Here is a 17,117-nt window from a genome sequence, read left to right as displayed (position 1 = left end):
CTGAGACAACAATGAGGGGCTGGGATGGGCTTCCCCTTCTAGCTGCCAAAAGGGGAAAGTAAATACAACACCCTGATTTCAGGAGAGAGGGCTTGCAGGGCCCCCCTGGTTCTCCCCCAGCTGTGTGCCGGGGAGGGGTCTGGCATGGCTCTGCTTGCACCCCTTCTGGCTCCCTAGGACCTTCCCAGGTGAGGCAGAGCCTTGGGATGCCCCTGCACACACAACTCTCTCAGGGATGTCTTCTCGCCAGCTCTTTGGTAGGCACAGGGCATGTGTCACTCCTAGGGGTACACAGAGAGGCCAGGCTGGAACAGCCCGGCTGGCAGTCCGGCCACTGTGCTGGCCTCAGTGGGACCAAGCAACCTGGGCAAGAGGGACACAGGCTGAGGAGCCAGCAGCACCCATGGGCTTGGGATGCTGCTATCCAGTGGCCTCAGGGACCATTTCCTTTGCAGGAGCTGCAGGCAAAGTGCAGACAGCCAGAGGTGTCACCATCAGGTTTTCGTACTTAGTAGCCACACTCCATCAGGTCTTCATACTGGTTTTGGGTACCCGAACCCAGTATGAAGACCTGGTGGTCTTGGGTACCCCAAACCAGTGCCCAGAGCCTCTGTGAAGTCCTGCCACTGTGTGGGATGGTGGGGATGTCCCTCTGCTCCTGCACATGATGGAGCAAGAGGGTCTGGCCAGCAGCCCAAGGCCACCCTGCTTCCATGTCTCTTCAGGTGACCCTTCTAGTGGAGCATCCTTAAGGGCATCATCAGCACAGAGAGCAGAGGGGACGCATCACAGCACCACTCCCCATCCCTGCTCCTGCTTCCCAGGGATGCAGGAGGGGCACAGTTCTCTGCACATCACGGGCACAGGAAAATTGGAGGCTGGGCTAGGTCCACAGAGTCCTCCAGGCTGGTTCGTACTCCCACTGAAAGAATGAGCCCAGCTCCCCACCTTGCTCATTGCTGCCACGGGGGAGTGGGGAACAGGATCATCTGGGGTGGCACTGGGTCTGGGGGGTGCAGGACATCCCCTGGCACAAGTATCCTATGGCTGCCGATGACCAAACCCAGACCTCCAAATAACCTCTGCAGCCTGCCAGCATGCAGTGTGCACGTCACACACGTCTGTCCCCCTCCCAGCAGCTCTGGGCTGATAGCAGCCTTGCCCAGCTCTCACTGGTACAGCACTCACGTCCCACGGAGGTGTAGGGCTGCAGACAGGGCGCTGGGTTTGTCCATGACTGCAGCTCCTACCCATTGCAGGGGCCCCAGCATCCTGCGTGGGCTCTGGCCACAGCGAGCAGTGACAGCGTTCTGTCACTGGGTGCAGAGTCCATCACCTCCCCATGCAGCAGGGACGTGCTGGGCTGGCCTGGCTCCTGCTCGGGACACGGGACACAGGAGAATCACTCCTGCTCATTAACAGCTCTGTGCTGGTGAGGAGCAGTCCCCTAGGAACTGCCCCAGCTCCAAGCACCCCTGGTCCTGCCCCACTGCCCTGTGCTGGTGGCAGGGGTGGCTCTGCAGCTGGGAATGCTGCTCCAGCTCTCTGCAATCCCTTCCAGGGGAGCTCAGGCAGACTGTGGCTTCACCGCTGCCCACAGCATCGGCATTCCCAATGCCAGCCCGTATCCCTGCCAGACAAAGCCCACTGGGACATTGGGCCAAGTGGGACGGGAGCCCCAGGGACAACAGGGCAGCCAGGGCTGGATGTGCAGGGAGGCGGCTGAAAGCTGCGACAGGGTCTGTCTAGCCAGGGGGTGAGGGGGGATTTCTGCTGGGGCGCAGGGGGGGGATTTCTGCTCAGAGAGCTGGTGGGAAGGGGCGTTTGCTGCGGCAGCAGTAGTGCACAGGGAGGAATTACCTTCCAGTGGAGGTGGGGGAGATGCAGCATCCATCCCGGTATCACACAGCATCTCCCACAGCACTCAGCCACTCCAATGCACCGCTGGCCACCACGCACCGCTCCTGCCCGTGTCCCGGCTGTGCCCAAGTCCCTCCTTCCTCTGTACCTCGTCTTTCCCCCGCACCGCATCCCCCTAGCCCTGCCCCGGGCGGGAGGGCAGCATTCCACAGACACCTCGATGGGTTCCCAGGGCTGCCCGGGGCGGGGGGCACGGGGCTGGCCCAGGGCCCCGCAGGGCTGCCCGGAGCCGGGCAGGGCAAGCAGGCGGCGGAGCCGGGCCGTGCAGTCTAGGTGGTGCTATTTCTCTATTTTTGCACTGGATGGGTTTGGGTTTTTCCTCTCCCTTTTCGCTGCCTTGGTCGTCGTCTTCTCCTCTCTCTCTCTCTCTTTTTTTTTCCTCTTTTCCTTTTCTAAAAATACTTGACAGCGATTGAAAGGTCCCTTTAATCGAGGCCACAGAGCCCTTATTAAGGGCACGGGTCGGGGTGCTGGGCCGTGCCCGGCATAACGGCTTCATTAAATCCTGCGAAAACTAATATTTATGGAATCAAATTTATGGAGGCCGAGGCCGAACTTGTGGCCTTTAATGTGTGTCGGGAGCTCAAATCCAGCCGGCTCCAGGGAGGAGGGGGTAGGGACAGGGAAGGAGACCCCAGCGGGACAAGATGGGACAATGAGTGGTGACACTCCCTGGAGCCGGCAGCAACCTGGGCCAGGGAGGCACTGGTGGCCCCGCGATGGAGTCTTGAGGGCTGGGGTCCCTGCGGTGGCCTGGGGGGCATTGGCAGAGCTCTTTTTTCCCACTGATGTCTTCACTCTCCTGCTTTTATCTTCCCCCATCCATGCTCCTGCAGTCCTACTTTCCCTTGCCTTGGGAGCAGGGTGAGTGGGGCAGGATCTGTCCCTGCAGCAGGTCTTTACCCCCAGCCCATGGCTGCCAGGGTGCTCACCTGCCTCTTGGGCACAGAGACAGAGGGCTCCCCAGGGGGACTTACTCTTGAGCAACTCCCCTGCAGCATCCCTGGGGCTGGGACAGGCTCCCCTGAGCTGAGCACCCCGGGGAGGAGCAGAGACACAGCCCGGGTGCAGCTGGCAGCCGGGATGACCCTGGGGTGCAGGTGCTGGTTTGCACCGCCCACTCCCCTATAGAGTCCACCAGCCACTGGCACAGCCAGGATGGGATTGTGTCACCCCCCATGTGATGTCCCCTCAGCCCCAAAGGAGACAGATGCGCCAAATGCCCTTGCTGGGGTGATAAACCCTCCTCCTGCAGGTCCTGGCTTGCATGGGGGAGCAGCATAAACCCCAAACCCAGCAGGGAGCTGGGGGACCTGGCTTGGAACAGAGCAGCTCCCAGGCCAGGGGATGGAGCCCACATGGGTGGAGCAGAGGTTGCACCAGGGGACAACCTGGTGACAGAAGACACATGAAACATAAAGCTGCTAAATTGCTGCCTTGTTCCTACCCAGCTGGTGGTAGGACCCTCCCTGGGGGCAAGTGCCCGGCAGGCAGACCCAGAGCTGCCAGGGTAAGAAGCTGGCAGATGGGGGAAGGCAGGATACGTAGCTGCGGCTGTCGGCACAAGCTCCCCATCCCATGGCTTCCCCTACTCACCACCCACCCTGCCCTGCACGCTGCTCCCTTGGAGAGGAAATATAAAAAGCAATCGATTGCTCTCACCATGGGACTGGCCGGCCATGGCCCAGCAAAGGCCCTTTCATTCTCCTTCCACAGACACAGGGGCTGCTCCGGATGTTTTTGTTTCCCCCTTGCCGCCCAGGAGAGCACGCAGCGGGACTATGGCCAGCCCAGCCCTGGGGAGCGGGGCAGCTGGGGGCACGGGTCCCTGCCCCAGGAAGGTGGCATGGCGGGCTGCAGCCTGCCTGCAGCAGTGCTGCCTGGCTCCCTGCCTAAAATAGGATCCAGCTTGAGCACAGGAGTGGGGTCCCAACCCCAAAGGAAGCATGGGGAGATAAGGGTTGGAAGAGGAGAGCAGGGATTAAAGGATGGATGGATGGATGGATGGGTAGGGTGTAGAGGGGCAGAGGTGGTGCTTTGTGTCCAGGGAGCATCTGCAACCTGCTCCAGGGCTGCTCCCAGACCTGGGAGCTTTCAGTGTGTTAGTGGCTTGGTTGCCCCTGCCCCTTGGAGGCTAGAGGACGGATTAACCCCATATCACCTGCCCGCTAACCCTGGGAGAGCTGCCTGCATGTGGAGGGTGGCCCTCGGCACAGCCCAGCTGCCTTTGCCAACCTGCCACTACAAGGGCTTCTCCTGGCTCCAAGCACCAGCACATGGTGTGTCCCCAGCATAGGACAAGGAGAACGTGGGCTCCAGGCCCTCCAGCACCTTGTGCTCTCAGGTTCTGGGGGTCCCCTCATGTACACCCCACCCCACATGCTGCTGCTCAGGGTGAGGCACAGTATGGGCTGGGAGCTGCCGTCCTGCCTCACGGCAACGATCTGTTGTCACCTCCTCACTGTCCAGAGCCACTGCAAGCCCCTAGGACAGCAGGATCGGCCTGAGGGGGACCCAGCAGCACCAGGGGCTGCACCCCTGCCTGGACACTGCAAGCCCAGGGAGGACAGAGCAGGAGGAGAGGGATCTCACTCAGACACAGCCCTTTATTGCAAACCCACATGAGAGCAGCCAAACCCCACGGCCCTGCTTGAGTCCCTGCTGTCCCACACCCACCTGGCAGCATCCCTCCCACTCCCTCCGGGTCCAGCGCTGGCTCCACCACGGGGCAGCCTGGGCAAGCTCCACACCAGGGAAGAGGCAGAAAAGAGGTTCCTGAGACACCGTTGAAGAGAGGAGATGCCCCATCACCCCAGCTGGAGACACCTCGGGAGGGGACCAGGCCCCAGGCCAGGGTCCGCCAGGAGATGCAGGTGGGGAGGCAGAGGACGCAGGGGTGCTCTGCAGCGCCTCTCTTGTATGCTGGGGGGAGCAGAGACCCTCAGGGTGGGTGGCAGTGACCTTTCAGCTGAAGAGGCCCTTCGCCTTCTTCGGCTTGGCCTTGGCCGCAGGCAGCCGGGGCTTCTGAGCTGGGGAAGAGGTCGGCTGGAATCGAAGCGGAGGCAGTGTCAGTCCCCCCTGGGGGTTCACGCAGGACGGGTGCGTGTGTGCAAGCAGTGACACCTCCCCACCTCTGTGGTGGTGTGCAACCCGCACACGTGTGTGCAACGAACCCACACGCTCCCCAGCCAGGATGCATGGGGTAGGAGGGGCTAGGAACTGAGCTGAGACCCCCAGCCCGCCCTGGACAGGTACAGGGTTGGGATGCGAGGAGGGAAGGGAGGTGCAGGCTCTATCCTGCCATTGGTATGGAGAATCTGTTTCTAGAGCTGCACTCACCATGGTTCCCTCGCTGGAAGATGCTGGTTCATCCTCCTGGGATGGAGGCAGTGGACGGGGGTGCTCTGCAGTTTCTGCAGTGGGCGCCGGGCCCTCGGTGTCCTCTGGTACCAGCAGAAAGAGATGCAATTGGGGATTGAGATGAGGGAGCGCGGGGCATTGCCCAAACCCACACCACGAACGGCACCTGGGTGGGAGAGCTCAGCCCATGGGGGGAAAGCAAAGGGGGAGACTGTTGCATGGGTTGAGCTGCACCCAGGGCCCCGCTCCCCTTTCCCTGGGTTGGGGGCTCAGCTGCAGGGAGGCCGGGTGCTTCAGGCTCTCCCCATCCCACAACCACAGAGCTCCTCACCCGAGTGCTGCCGTTTCTGAGCCTGCTTGGCCTCCTGCTGTGTCACCGCCGTGTAGAGCTGTCGCAGAGTGGAGGCGAACGCCTGCCCCTCTCCTGCACTGCAGATCTGGGGCAGGCTCTGCAGGAGAGAGCAGAGGCACCGTCACCCTGCCAGGAAACCACCTGCCAGGACACCCTGCCACGGTGCTGCAGTGGGGCAGAGAAGGGGCTGTGCATCCCTCTGCCCATCGGGGCTCCATCTGCATCTGCTTCACCCCAGGGACTTGCGGGGCCAGCCAGCTCTGGCACCGGGCAGGACGTGGCTGCTCCCCAGCCGTGCACACACATGAGTGTGCACACCCGCACACCTGCCCCGCCAGCGGGCTGCCGTCCCATTCAGAGGCAGGCTGGGGAGGCTTGCGAGTCATTCATGAAACGCTGGAGATAAGATCACACGGGGAAGGGCTGCGGCTGGCCGATAAGGACAGCGAGCCTTGGGCAGGGGCAGGACCTCGGCACGAGGTGGGGACAGGGAACCTCCGCCTGCCACGGCTGCCTCCAGCCATGTCTATGTGGGCAGCACAAGCTATCCCCGGTGGCCCAGTGGCACGCGAAGGCGATGCGGCAGTGAGACAAGGGATGCCCAGATTTGCTCCCAGGCTGCCAGAGCAGCTTCTGGCTCCCTGCACACATTTTTGTCTCCATCCAGGCTTGACGCAAGCAAGCCCCCCTCTTCCTGCCCGCACCCCCTGCCAGGGCTGCGGGATGCCATCCTTGCCCTCTGTGCCATGCCGATGTGCGTGGGGGACCTTGGCTCTCGTGACAGGGAGGGTGGCAGGCTGGGCAAGCGCCATGCTCCACCGGGAACCTAACGGAGCACACGGCCAGAAAACAAACACGTGCAGGGATGGGGAAATGCGTGTGTGCCCTGGAGGGGGTCGCTGTGTGGGGGTGCACGGGGCACGGTATGGGTGTGCGTGTGTAGGTGAGTATGTGCATGGGGGAGTGTGCGCAGGCGTGTATAGGTGAGCGTGGCTCTGGGTGCGTGTGTGGCTGGTTATGTGGCAGTGAATATGTGTGTGTGTGTGTGTCAAAGGTCCGCACACTAATCTCTGCTCTGCTCCGCACCCAGACAGCAGGAGAACAAAGTGTAACAGATAAGGCTGGATCCTCTCTGCACCAGGGGAGCGGGGATGGGATGGGGACACTCAGATCCATTCAAGGCCAGAGTCCAAAGCCTGGCCCGAGCTTCCCAGTGGCAGAAAGGGCAGGCTGAGCCCCCCTCGCTGCTCCCCGCCAGACAGGGAGGGAGGGAGGGCAGGGCTGATGCCAGGATGGGTTGGCTGGTGCCCAGAAAAGTGCCTTCCCCACAGGTCTCATCCCTCCTGCTGGAACCACGGGCATGAAAGGCCCCTGAGCTGTAGGACACGCATGCCACCAGGGTCTGCTTTTTAGCCAGTTTCAGTGCAGGACCTCCTGTGTCCCTGCCCACTGCCACAGCAGGGAGTGATGCTCTGGTCCCAGCGCCCTGCCAGCATCCCCGGGGTCGCTTGCCACTGGGCAAATGCACCTCCCAATGCCTTCTTGCCTGGCCTCCGAACCCTGAGCTATGCTGGCCCATCACAAGGTCCCAGGGAGGAGGAGGGATGCTGAGCACCTCGGACACCCTGGGGATGCTCTTGCCCTGGATGTCGCAGCCCCACAGGGCCAGGGTTGCATCCAAGGTTGTAAAAGCAGTGCCCGAGGCCGGGAAGGTGACTGCACTTCAAAGGCAGGAGAGGGGCTGGCAACAAGTGGCCGACACAGCCCAGATCAAAGGCATGAGCTGGAGTCATAATTCAGAGAAAAGCAAACAGCAGCTCCCAGGAAAGCTGGGAATGGCGGTGGAGTGAGCAAAGTGTACTAGATGATAGCACTGCGCGGGTCAATGCCCCAGCAGGGCGGGGAAGTCCCCTGCAGAGCCACCCAGCCCTGGGTGCCGCTACCCTGCTGCCCACCCCCTCTTCCTACCACCGAGGGGTACCTGGGGAGCGCCAAGGTGGTGGGGCAGGCTGTGCACCCAGGCGTAGGGTACTACCCACCCCTCTCCACTCCAATCCAGCCAGGACACGGGTTGCAGTGCAGGATGGCACCTGGGACATGTCCCAAGCCCCGGCGCTGCCCAGGCTGCTCCTCTTCCCAGCATCCAAGTAAGGATCCAGCTGCCCAGAGCCAGCACTGCGTCCCTGTGGTGTCCCTGGGGATGGGGCAATGATGTGGTAATGCCCAGGGCTCTTGTAACCAGCCAGTGTCCCTGAGACCTGCACACACTCACTCGATGGGGTGACACCCTGGGAGGCGCTGGGAGAAGGGTGCCCAGTACCGCCAGCCCCCCAGGGAGGGATGGGCATCTGGGGTGGTACAGGGGTCTGGAGGCGCAGGACACCTGCTGCCCATGCCTCCGGGAAGGGCCCAGCTCCGGCAAGCCTGGGGGTGCAATTTGGGAGTCACCGGCCACCTCCTGCCGCTGCCCTTCTCGGTGGCTTGAGCCAGTGGACTCGCAGCCATCAGGCTGCCAGAGCTGGCCCACGCCGGGATAGGAGGGCTGCGCTCCACAGCCCCGGAGGAAAATGGGTTTATAACCAGAGCTGGAAGTGTTTCCCTGCAGAGCCGTGACTCAGCAGGGAGCGGAGCGTGCTGTGCCAGCCACCGGCCACCTGATGGCCCCGGAGGCTGAGAGGGACAAGGAGGTGTCCCCAGAAGGGGCTGGGTCGGGGGACAAGCCCTGGGTACCAGTGACTTTCCCCTCCCTCCTTGCCCCACTGCCCCAGCACATGCCCAAGCTGAACCCCACCGCAGCTAGCTTGTCCCCACTGCGACGTCAACCCTGGCCTCCAGTGACTTGTTTTTCTCTGATTACCCATCTCTGGGATAAACATTATGCCAGAGGTCCGGGGAGCGGCATGAGCAGTGAGCTGGCACCCAGGGGAGTGCCAGCTGGGTTGCCCCACGCAGCTCGCCTGGCACCGGGGAGCTGGCACGGCTTGCCCCGTGTGTTATGACTACCTGGTCACAAGGCCAATTGGGATGTCCCGGTATCAGGAGTGACTCAAGGCTGCGGCGGTGGCACGGGAGGCTCCGCAGCACAGCCTGAACTGCGATTAGCCCAGCCGGAGGGGCTATCCGGCCGAGGGAGGCAGGCGCCCGACCTCGCGCTGGGAGCAAGCCGTGCTCGCCGGCAGCCCCGCAGCGATGGGGGCAGCTCACGGGGAGCCGGACTGCAGCCTCGCTCCATGCCCCCCATCCCAGAGTGCTCTGCTACAGGGCTGTACCCCAGCGTGGGGGGTGGCAGGGCCAGTGGTGGGCAGGGTACAGCATCTACCTCCCAGGCACCCTGCCTTCACCCACGGCTGCTCAGACTCCCTTCTCAAGACGCCATAAGAGACAGCGATTTGGATGTCCTATTGACAGTGTGAGCAGGAGGGGCACGTCACCCAGCCCGACACCGTGCCACCGATGCAGAAGCATCACCTTCCCCTGGCCCGGGCCCGGGGAGGGTTTGCAGGCAGGCTGGACTGCGCTAGGGCCCTGCGCCGCTGCCAAGCACCAGAGTCTAAATCGGTCGTGCTCAAAGCTGGGGACTGACCCTTTCATTATCACACCAGACGTTCGAAGTGGTTACCAACATTCTTCGCTACAAACCCCACATTCCTATTTTTTAATATATTTTTAACTGGAAAATAGAGCGAACAGGGCCTGTTTGGAAATTACAGCCTGGCTGCTGTGGCTTGTATGTCAGATCTGCCCACATTCCCGTGGCCAGCCTCAGCACATGCTCCGCAGGGGCACACTTAATAATTCCTGCTGGGGCTGGGAGCCAAGGGGTGTGGGCCGGGGGGGGCATGGCTTCCCCGGGCTCCCCCCGCCAGCGGGCTCCGCAGAAGCGGAGTGGTGGAGCGGCAGCCCGGGAACAGCACAGTGGCTCTCCGGCAATGGGCACGGCCACCGCCGCGCTGGCACCAGCGAAGCCTGGTGATGCTGCGGCAGCCCGCGGCGGGCAGGGGAAGGGCTCCATGGCTGGGGCGTTCCTGTGCCTCGTGGCCAGGCTGCCCTCGGCACTGTCCCCTGCCGCACGCTTTGTGCGTGCTGCTGGGAATGGGGCTGGCGTGGCTTGCTGGATGCGTACTGGGCATCTCTGCCCATGGTTGTGCCAGCATCAGTCAGGCTGGGGAAGGATCCACCCTGGAATCCAGGCAGATGAGCACCGATCTGTGCTAGCCGCTCACCCAGCCTCCGCCGACAGTGCTGGACCAAAGGGTTCCCACAAGGATCTGCCTGCCGGAGGACAGAGGTGAAGGGGGTTGAACTGCTCCCTCCCGGCTGGGGTCAAGGGTAGGAAAAGTGGCAGGTGATCCCCCCAGGATGGAGCAGGACACACCAGCCTGGCCTCCCTCCCTAGCTCCCTGGTGGGCAGTGACCCTCTCCCTCAGCGCACAGCTGCCTTGAATCACCCCAAGCTGCTCCAAAGCACCCCAAACTGCCCCACGCTGAACACCGATGCCCTTTCCCAGCTCCTCCAGCCCTTGGAACTGCTCGCACACACTCTCGCCAGCTTGCAGCAGTCCCTGGGACACTGCATACCCCAGCAGTGGACAGCTAAGGGACCTGCCCTGAGCTTGCCTGGTTCCCATCACCACGCACGCCCCTGGGGACACGCAGCAGCAGCAGGTAGGAGAGCCGGCGGTGCTGCCAGCCCGCCCGTGGAGCAGGCAGGGGCAGGATGGCCAAGGGCTTCCCAGGCAGGGAGCCAGGCTGAGCACACCTGGCAGGAAGCAGTGGTGCCGGCAAGCGAAGGCAGCCGGAGAGCTGCCGAGAGGTGAAGGGGTCACCCTGGGGAAGAGCAAGCGGTGAGGCCGGGACAGCCGAGCATCCCAGCCCGACCCAGCCCAGCACAGCCCAGCACTCCTCCCAGTGCTGCTCCAGCCTCGGCTGCGGGCAATGTTTTCCTTTCCCCCTGACTTTCGGGGCCATTCCAGCGAGCAAATGTCAGGCGCATAAAGAGCGGCACTGTGAGCGGAAGATGGAGCGTGAATGCCTGCCCGCGTCCCTCCATAAGTGCTGTCTCACACTTCATCAAGGCAGCCTTTGCGAGCGAGGCACCCACTTAACAACCAGCGGTCTATGCTGGCCGGCGACCGCAGCAGCCCGGCCGCTCAATACCCTTTTCTTTTCTCCTTGTGCTGTTTTCGCGGCTTGGGTTACAGCTTTGCTCGCAGACACCAAGCAGAGGGGTGCGGCGGCAGTGGGGGCTCCGCATTGTGCCGTCGCTGCGCTGAGGTGGATGCAGGTCCCCCTCCTCCATGCAGGGATGCTGTGGGGGGGGATTCTGCCCCTGCCCTGCCCACCCGCTGCTGCTTCCAGCTCCCAGGGATAAATCCCAGGGAAAGGAGGGTCTGCGGCAGCACAGAGGTAGGGCAGGAGGTTGCAGTATTTCTCCCCAGCCATGCGAGGACCAGCCTACCAGGAGCAGCCTGGGGCTTGGTAGAGGGCTGTGGGGGGCGAGGGGCTCCAGCCCCCAGTGGGCACAGCCACGCCTGGAGAGAAGCCATCCCTCCACACTGCCCAGCAAACCCAAAGGCATACGAGCCCTCCTGCTGCCCAAGCACTAATGAACTCCCTGAAAAAGAGTGGGGTCCAGCAGAGCAGCCCTTACTTCAGGCACCAGCCCTGGACAACCCTTCAAGAGGCTGGGCATGGCTGCCCAGGGGCTAGGAGTGCTGCTGGTGGCACCCCCAGCTCCATCCCGACCAGGGGCACTTGTCCTCCCTTCCAGCAGCCCATGGGGCAACAGCAGCAGAGCCCCCAGGGCGGCTGGCACTAGGTGGCAGTTTGGCAAGAGAGCTGGGCAAGGAGGATGCCCTGAAGAGCAGCAGGTCCCGGCACACCAGGACTTGTGAGGACTTGCTGCTGGCTTCCAGGAAGGCACAGTCACAAGCTGGTGGTGCCTATGGGCACCACCTCTGCCAGCCTGGCCCACCACCGACATGGGGTGCTTTCTCCAGGGGCTGGAGCAGGAGGCATGGAGACCTGGTAGACAAGGTCTCCCTGGAGCCCTGCAGCTGGGCTGTTCACAGAATCACAGACTGGTTGGGGTTGGAAGGGACCTCTGGAGATCATCCAGTCCAACCCCCCTGCCAAAGCAGGTTCACCTAGAGCATGTTGCACAGAGTTGTGTCCAGGCGGGTTTTGAATATCTCCAGTGAAGGAGACTCCACAGCCTCCCTGGGCAGCCTGTTCCAGTGCTCTGGCACCCTCAAAGTAAAGAAGTTCCTTCTCATATTGAGATGGAACTTCCCATGTTTCCCAGGGGGACAGCTCAGGGACCCCTCTTCTCTGCGAGGAAGCTGGGTGGCTCACGCTGCCTTGTTGTTGTAGGGTGGCTTGGCAGAGCTGGACACATCCTCCAGGCTTATTATTGTAGGGTTCCTCTGCAAAGTGTGCCAGCTCATGCGGGTTTATTATTGTCTGTCCAGGAAAGCTGGACACAACACGCTGGTTTGTTATTGTAGGGTTGCTCAGGAAGGCTGGCCAGCTCATCCTGGCTTGTCATTATTGCACAGGGCTCGTGGGGGGCTGGCCAGGAAACTTCCTGCAAAGTGGGGTGATGGAAAGGGAGCCACACCTGGTGAATCACAAGGGTGCCGTGCGGTGATAAGGGACAGCAAGGGCTGGCATCCAGCACCCCGGCTCCACCCAGCGAGGACAGGCCACTCATTCGTGGGCACAAACACTCGTGGCTCCCCTGGGACCCGTGGGGCAGTGGGGCTGGCGGAGGCAGCAGGACAGGGGGTCAGGGCTGGGGACTGGCAGAGCAGCCCGCAGACCCCTTGAGAAGTGAAATCTGGGGGTGACGGGAGGAGACCCATGGGGATGCTGCACCCAGCACGTCCCTAAACCCGGCACACAAGGGATTAGCTGAGCTAAGAGGGCCCGGAGCGGAAGCTGGGGCTGAGCCAGGCAGGATTAGGGACTTTGGGGTGAATCTGGGCGCGTTCAGGACAGGCTGAGCAGGAGGCAGCGGCCGCTCCACCCCGGCAGCTTTGCAGTTCCTCCCAATCGCGGGTGCAGCCGGAGGGGCAGCCCCTGGGGACACTGCCCCATCGTCACCCGAAACTGCAGCAGGAAGCATTGCTGTGTGGGGCAGGGGGGCAGCAGGCTCGTCCCCAGCTGGCTCAGGCGGCTTCCCAGGCACATGGCCCTGGCAGGGCTGGGTCCGACATGCCCCAGCGGCCCTGGCACTGTCGCTGGCACAGCCACTGAGTCACCGTCACCTCTCTTCGCTCTGTCACAGCCTGTGTTTTCCAGCCCAGCAGCCCGTTGGTGTCCCTGCAGGCAGTGCCCAGCTGTGACAGATGCCCAGGTGTCCCCTAGGCAGTGACAGTGCTCAGGTGTCCCCCAGGCAGTGCTGGTGCCCAGGTGTCCCCCAGGCTGTGCTGGTGCCCAGGTGTCCTGCGGGCAGTGCCCAGCTGCTCGGCGCAGATGTTGGTCCCCAGCCAAGCAACAGGATCGAGTGTCAGGCAAGCTCTCCGTGCACAGCAGCGGTGGCAGGAGGCCAGGCTGCCCCATGAGCGCACAGCCCCTTCATTCATGGCAAAAAATAGCCCCCCGGGGTGTGGTCCAGCCTGGAAAAGCCCCCTCCAGCCCCGGCCAGCCCATGTTTATTCAGTACGGGGGACACACACACGCTGCCTTCCCCCTGCCCACCGGCCCTGAGCACCATCTCCCTGCCAGAGTAGCCGCTCTTGGACGTGGTTCCCGGGGTTCCCCCCAGCCAAAACACACAGGCTGGGGTGGGGGGGGGGGGATGGCAAACCCCTAAAAAGACCTGGGTTTGTCTCCAGGAGGAGCAGTCCCTGGTGATGTCATGAGAGTTTGTGAGCGGCCACATGAAAGGGACTCGCTACCCAGGAAATCCACAGGTCCATGCTCCACCAGACAAGCCAGCGATTCTTCAGTGGGCCGGGAAGAAAACCTCGGGGAGACCACGCCAAGCCTGCCCTTGCTCTGGGGACAGAGCCTGCCCGCAAGCCCATGGCTCCCCAGGGTCCCCAACCCTGCTCCACAGTCCCCCCATATCCCACTCACAGCATCTACAGTTCACAGCAGCCCGATACCAGTCCCCAAATTGGTACCCCTGGGTACCAGTCCCTGCCCTGCGGTTCCCAGGGCACAAAGCCTCTCCTTGTACAGTTCCAGCATCCTAATCCCTGCTCTGCAGCCTCCAGAGTCCAGAGCTCTGCCCCAGAGACCCCAGACCCTCTCTCTCTGCTGTCCCGAGGGGCAGCACCCCATTTCCATGGTGATCCATCAGGCTGGGAGCGGCAGGTGATTTAGGGCCAGGCCACACTGCCACCAGACAATGGGGATGCAGCAGGGCAGGGGATTCTCTTTCGTGAGGGATTATGCCGCGGACAGCTGGGAACACACGGACACAGCCCCCCCGGCCCCCTTCCCAAGAGCTGGCTGGGATCTCGCCCCGCTCCAGTGGGCACTGCAGACCTGGGCTCTGAAACCAAATCTGCTGCCCAGGGTCTCCCCTCCCCATTTCCCACGGGCGCAGGACGCAGCAGCTGGAGCGATGGGGAGGCTCTGCCTTCCTCCTCCTCCCCTCGCAGGAGACACCCTTGGGCTCACACCCAAACCCAGAGTCCCAGATCTGCACCACACTCTGCCCTGCATGTCCCAGCCCCATTATGGATCCTGCAGAATCACAGAATCACAGACTGGTTGGGGTTGGAAGGGACCTCTGGAGATCATCCAGTCCAACCCCCTGCCAAAGCAGGTTCACCTAGAGCATGTTGCACAGGGTCGTGTCCAGGCAGGTTTTGAGTATCTCCAGAGAAGGAGACTCCACAACCTCCCTGAGCAGCCTGTTCCAGTGCTCTGGCACCCTTAAGTAAAGAAGTTTTTCCTCATATTGAGATAGAACTTCCCACGTTTCATGTTGTGTGCATTGCCCCTTGTCCTGTCACTCGGCACCGCTGAGAAGAGTCTGGCCCCATCCTCTTGACATCCGCCCCTAAGGTATTTGTAGGTATTGATAAGATACCCCCAAATCACAGGGGAATCACATGCCCTGCATTGCATGGGAATTGGCGAAGGAGCTGCATCCCCTGCCCTATCACCGGCTGCAACCCAAAAGGAGCTGAGTGGCAAGTGAAGATCAGGGTGGTTTTGACTTCTCGCCCCCAGCGCCTCCTGTGCACCATTTTATGAGGCTGCAAACATCCAGCCCATCCACCTGCAACTTGCCCTTGGAGACACCCTCCTGCTCCATGTGCTCCATCTCCCCCCGCACAGGCGCAAGGTGACAAGACCTCTCTGCACACCCAAAGGTGCCTGGGGCCAGAGCATACCCCAGGCTGGCTCTGTGGCACATGGAGACACCGGCTGGGAAATCCTCAGTGGAGCAATGGGCACGGGTGTCTTCACGGCATGGTGCTGGGGTGGAGGGCTCATTGGGGCCAGCTGAGTGGTGACAAAAGATCCTGTGACTGAGACCCCGCTGTCCTCAGCAGACAGAGGCTCTTTGCAAAAGGGCTGGCTCCAAGCAGACTGCAGCCTGGGCCATTTGGGATGCGGGGCATCTCCATCCTGCTGGTACCTAAGTCCCTCCATGACAGCGCTGGGCTCACGGAGGGGACAGGGACAGCAGAGACGGGAGCCCCCAAGGTCAGCACAAGGCTCGCAGGGCTGTTCCCTCTCCCCAACGGGACCGGGGTGGGACGTTTGCTCCCGCTGTTCCTGTCCCAGTGAAGAGAGGGGACTCAGTCTCTGGGACTGTCAATCAGTCACCTTTCATCACAGCTAAAAATGCACTCTCAGAAGGAAAACAAAATAAAAACACAAAACAAAACAGAGAGGTGAAAAATTCCTTGACATTTCTCTCCTGCGAGTCCCCAGGGCTGGCAGAGAGGCGAGAGCCCCCGGAGTTTGTCAAGCGAACACTTTCACACCCTCGGCTGCGCTCGGCACGCTGCCGCTGGAATGCCAAATATATATTTAAGCCCTGCTCATCAAAGGAGTCTGTTCGGAGTCGGTCTCGGGCAATGTGCATGTGGGTTTGGCCCGGAGAGAAAACCAGAGACACTGAGAACGTTTCTTGGGGATGGGAGACAGCTCACACACACACACATACACACACGCGTGAGCTAAATGACATCCTTCAAGGCCGTGTGGCTGTAAGGTCGCAGGCTGGGCACGAGTTACCTGCCCGCTGCAGCACTCACCCTTATCAGCTCCTGTCGCCCCACGGGGTGGGGATGTTTAGGCTGGAGGGAGGCCAGCAGCCCTTCTGCATTCCAGCGCACTATAAACTTTGTCAAAGCTAAATGAGCTCAGCCAACAAAGCTGGGGTCCAGGGAGACAAGCAGGAAGAGACACTCTGGGAGAGGACAAGCTTCCGCAGACACGGAGGGCTGTCCGGGGCCGTGCACCCCGTGAGGAGGTGATGAGTATCCTCAGCCCAGGCACAGCACCATGCAATGGGGAGGTGCAGATACAGCGCTCCTGCAAGTCCAGGGTTGGTGCTTGCCGGGGTGCCACGGCATCCCTGGCCGCTGCACGGGTCGTGCTCTGCCTCCCCCTGTCCCTAGCTGCACCAGGCAGGCAGCCCCAGCCCTCCCGCGGGGCATCGCTGTGCATCTGCTGCCAAACCACCCCCGGCCCCTTGCTCAGAGGAGCCAAGGGCTGGGGGCTGCTGGCTGCATCTGCCCCACAGCTCCTCCTCCCAGCCAGGAAGGAGCTGTCTGGGCACAGCAAGGAGCACTCTGCGGGGGGGCTTCAGGCAGCAAAGGGGAGAGCCTTTCTGCATGGACTGCTCCTGTTCCTCAGCTCCCTCTCTTAGGAGCATCCCCTTGGCTTGCTGCAGATGGCCCAGGGACCTATGCCCACCTCATGGACCACCTTAGAGCCAGAGAGATGGAGGGTCTCTGCCTTCCTCCTCTTCTGCATGGGGCTTGCTACCAGCCATGGCAATGCCATGGCATTTGCAAGGCCCTGGTGCTGGCAGCAGAGCTGAGATGCTCCTACCCCATCTCTGGAGGCAGGTCTGGGAGCTGCCACACATAGGCTGGAGGGCAGGGCAGGAGCTCCATCTCCAGAGATGATGGGCTGGACTCTCCCCTCTCTGTCATTGCTCCAGCCAGGAGCAAAGAGGTTTTAGCCTAAATCTTGTACCTAATCCCAGCTGACACAGCTGCAGGTCGGGGTCTGGCCAGGGGCTGAGGCTGGCCGGAGCAGGAGAGATCATTGCCACGAGCAAACAGAGTACACCGGCTCTGTGAAATCAGGCATTACGGGCCTGTCGCCCACGGCAGAACCAGCCCATCAGGCTGCCAGGGAGCCGCTCTGGTTACGGCAGGGGTAATCCTGGCACCGGTGGGGCCTGACCCTGCACAGCCATGCCCCGCAAGCCGGGTTCATCTCCAGGTGAGGGGAGGGATTGCTGGGCCGTGGGTTGGGTTTCAGGCACCTGCTGCTAATAAAA

General features: G+C 62.1%; 1 protein-coding gene across 2 annotated transcripts in view; it reads right to left on the bottom strand.

Annotated features, from left to right (window-relative positions):
• Nucleotides 1-4,517: 4,517 nt before the first annotated feature.
• Nucleotides 4,518-17,117, bottom strand: part of NHEJ1 (non-homologous end joining factor 1) — a 45,417-nt gene continuing 32,817 nt past the window's right edge. The window contains exons 6-8 of one of the 2 annotated variants that reach the window (XM_068408038.1): nucleotides 5,612-5,729; nucleotides 5,260-5,363; nucleotides 4,800-4,965 (exon numbers count right to left, since the gene is read on the bottom strand). In XM_068408038.1, coding sequence (XP_068264139.1) covers nucleotides 4,885-4,965; nucleotides 5,260-5,363; nucleotides 5,612-5,729 — 303 coding nt within the window. In that variant the 3' untranslated portion in view covers nucleotides 4,800-4,884. Of the gene's footprint in view, nucleotides 4,966-5,259; nucleotides 5,364-5,611; nucleotides 5,730-17,117 lie in introns of both variants that reach the window. The other variant, XM_068408037.1, reaches the window with a different exon arrangement.

The sequence above is a fragment of the Nyctibius grandis genome, chromosome 9 (assembly GCF_013368605.1).
Source record: "Nyctibius grandis isolate bNycGra1 chromosome 9, bNycGra1.pri, whole genome shotgun sequence".
NCBI classification, from domain to species: domain Eukaryota; kingdom Metazoa; phylum Chordata; class Aves; order Nyctibiiformes; family Nyctibiidae; genus Nyctibius; species Nyctibius grandis.
Note: the sequence above shows the minus strand (reverse complement) of the source record. Positions and strands in the feature narration are given on the sequence as shown.